We start from the raw sequence: 2,825 nt of genomic DNA on the forward strand, positions 1-2,825 counted from the left end.
TCTTTTGAAATCACATGCCTCAAGAAAGAGATTTTCTCCAGCCAAAATTCATACTTACTAAATTTGGCATATAGCTGGTGATCTCTTAGGGTTTGTAAGACTAACTTCAAGTGCTGCTCATATTCCTCTCGAATTTTTGAATAAACCAAAATGTCATGAATAAACACCACAACAAATCGGTCCAGGTAGGGTTTAAAAACCCTATGCATCAAATCCATAAAGGCGGCAGGGGTATTGGTTAACCCAAAGGGCATGTCCGCGAACTCAAAATGCCCATATCTAGAATTGAAGGCAGTCTTTGGTACATCCTCTTCTCTGATTAATAACTGATAGTATCCCTGCCGGAGGTCTAACTTCAAAAATACCACTACTCCTTGCAGTTGGTCAAACAATTCATCGATATGGGGCAGTGGGTATTTATTCTTAATAGTCACTTTGTTCAAACCCTGATAATCTATATACAGTCTCAAGCTCCCGTCCTTCTTCTTAACGAATAGTACAGGGGCTCCCCATGGAGATCCGCTCTCTCGGATAAACCCTCGCTCCAACAGGTCTTGCAACTGCAACTTTAACTCCTTAAGTTCAGCAGGTGCCATCCGATATGGGGTCTTAGAGATAGGTGACGTCCCCCGTAACAAGTCAATCTTGAACTCTATCTCCCTCTCCGGTGATAAGGTCACTAATTCATCAGGGAACACATCCGGATATTCATTCACTACTAGTACAACTTCTACCCTCAACTTATCGGTGAAAGTGTTTATAAGAAAAGTTAGGAACCCTTGCACCCCTCTACTCAGTAGTTTCCTAACCCAAATACCTCAAATCAATGCAGATGAGGCTAAACTACCCCTTACATCTAGCCTTAAAGTCGTCTCCCCCGGTATACGAAATTCTACCACTTTTCTCTTACAGTCAAGTTGGGTATCATACTTAGCTAACCAATCCATTCCCAATATAACGTCGTACCCTTAATAGCTAAGCTTATAAGGTTTCCCAATAGCTTCCTCTCTCCTACCCAAATTTCACAATTAGCATACATCATACTAGTGATCATTCGTTGGTCCCCCGTAGGAATACTAACTTCCAAGTCATAAGGCAAGCTAACAGGTTTTATATCAATTTCGCACATAAAATCGGGGTTAACAAAGGAATGGGTAGCACCGGGGTCTATCAAAATTCTTGCTAGACGATGGAAGACAGGGATCGTACCTTCTACGACCCCAGATGAGTCAGGGACTTGATATTGCTCAAGGGAGTATACCCGAGCTAGCACCTTTTGTCTCGTCCCTTCCACCTTGGATTGCCCAGGGTTGACCTTTGACGACTGCGGAGTCCCTCTCGCTTCTTGCGGTAAAACCGGACAGTTGGCAAATTGATGCTCCGCACTCCCACAGCTTAAGCATTTTCTTTCATTCCTCCAACAGTTGTCTTCCGTGTGATTTGGTTTCCCACAATATCCACAAGGGCCACGGGAAATGGGGCCCGAGCCTCCTTGCGAGGCACTCCTCTGTTGGCCTCGTCCAACCTGACCATCCCTTGGTGAGGTTCCTCTTGCCATCTCCGGAAGTCTCACTCCTCCGATTCCCCTTCCAGACTTTGGAGGGTTACCTTTATCACCTTGCTCTGAACTACTTACAGGGAATCCTCTTTTCTTCACTTGGAAATTTCTAACTTTGAATCTCGCATTTTCAATTCGTAATGCTTTTTCCAATGCCTCACTAAATGTATTAATCTGGGCTACCGCCAGATCCTTCTGAATTTTCACATTTAGCCCCTGAATAAATCACCGCACCCTCCTTTGCTCAGTTACAATAAATTCAGGGGCGAACTTAAACAGTCTAGTAAATTGGCTCTCATACTCGGCCACGGTTTGAGTTCCCTGGCGGAGCCTAATGAACTCGTCCTCTTTCTTTTCCTGAACTAAGGGCGAAAAATATTTAGCGTTAAACTCCCTCATGAAGTATATCCATGTCCTTGACATTTGCTCTCTTTCCCGCTTTGTTCGAATAACGTTCCACCAAGAACGGGCGGTCCCCTCTAACTGGAAGACAGCAAAAGTAACCCGTCTCTCCTCCGTATAGTGTAAAGCCGCAAATATGTCTATCATCTTCTCCAACCACCTTTCGGCCACATCTGGATCTGGTCCTCCCAGAAATTTTGGTGGGGAGAACTTTTGGAATCTTTTGAGGGCTCTGTCCTCACCCTCTATATGATTACCAGGGTTTCTAGGTTGATGCACAGGAAATTGGCCCTGGTGTTCCACTACGTGGGCCAACAGATCAGTCATTCGCTGAATAGCAGTGGCCACTTGAGCGTTAGGGTCGATCCTAGGTTCAGGGTTTGGTTCAGGCGTGGGTTCCCGATTACCCCCTGCAGTTGAGGGTTGCCTAATTCCGCGACCGCAACCTCGTCCACTATGAGTACCCTCCATTGGTATAACCAATCGAGGGTCAGAACACAAATACGGTATCAAAACAATATATAAACATGAACAAATAAACAATAACAAAAATAGACACCAGATAACAGCATTTATACATATAACACACAGATGTATCAAACAAGTCATACAGTAGCAGCCAGTCAAATGTATACAAAAGTAATCCCATGAAAGTAGTGGGGTCAACCAAAAGTACAATGTACAACCTAGGTCCCAAAAGTGCAAAACAGCTAACTAAAAGTTTCCTTAGGTACCCCTCACACGGGATCAAAACATGGCCCAAAGAACTCTAACCTAGTTCTCAACTGAGCCAACCGACTCATCCCCAGAGCTACAGCTAGGGGCGTCACCCTCTCTTGGAGCTCCATTTGCCCGGAACTCCCAC

General features: G+C 44.8%; 1 protein-coding gene across 1 annotated transcript; it reads right to left on the reverse strand.

Annotated features, from left to right (window-relative positions):
* Positions 1 to 934: 934 nt before the first annotated feature.
* Positions 935 to 2,431, reverse strand: LOC113759919. The gene is made up of 2 exons (XM_027302498.1): positions 2,012 to 2,431; positions 935 to 1,774 (listed from the first exon to the last, which is right to left on the reverse strand). Exons 1-2 carry the CDS (start codon positions 2,429 to 2,431, stop codon positions 935 to 937), a joined length of 1,260 nt encoding a protein of 419 aa, XP_027158299.1.
* Between the last annotated feature and the right edge of the window lie 394 nt (positions 2,432 to 2,825).

This window comes from Coffea eugenioides, chromosome 2 (genome assembly GCF_003713205.1).
Source record: "Coffea eugenioides isolate CCC68of chromosome 2, Ceug_1.0, whole genome shotgun sequence".
Classification (NCBI taxonomy): Eukaryota; Viridiplantae; Streptophyta; class Magnoliopsida; order Gentianales; family Rubiaceae; genus Coffea; species Coffea eugenioides.

Excerpts from the sequence above, each read along its gene's own strand:
- LOC113759919 (XM_027302498.1), bottom strand. The coding sequence starts at position 2,431 with ATGGAGGGTACTCATAGTGGACGAGGTTGCGGTCGCGGAATTAGGCAA. Across the intron at positions 1,775-2,011 it reads CCGCCCGTTCTTGGTGGAAC|GGGCTAAATGTGAAAATTCA; the intron begins GTTATTCGAACA and ends TGATTTATTCAG.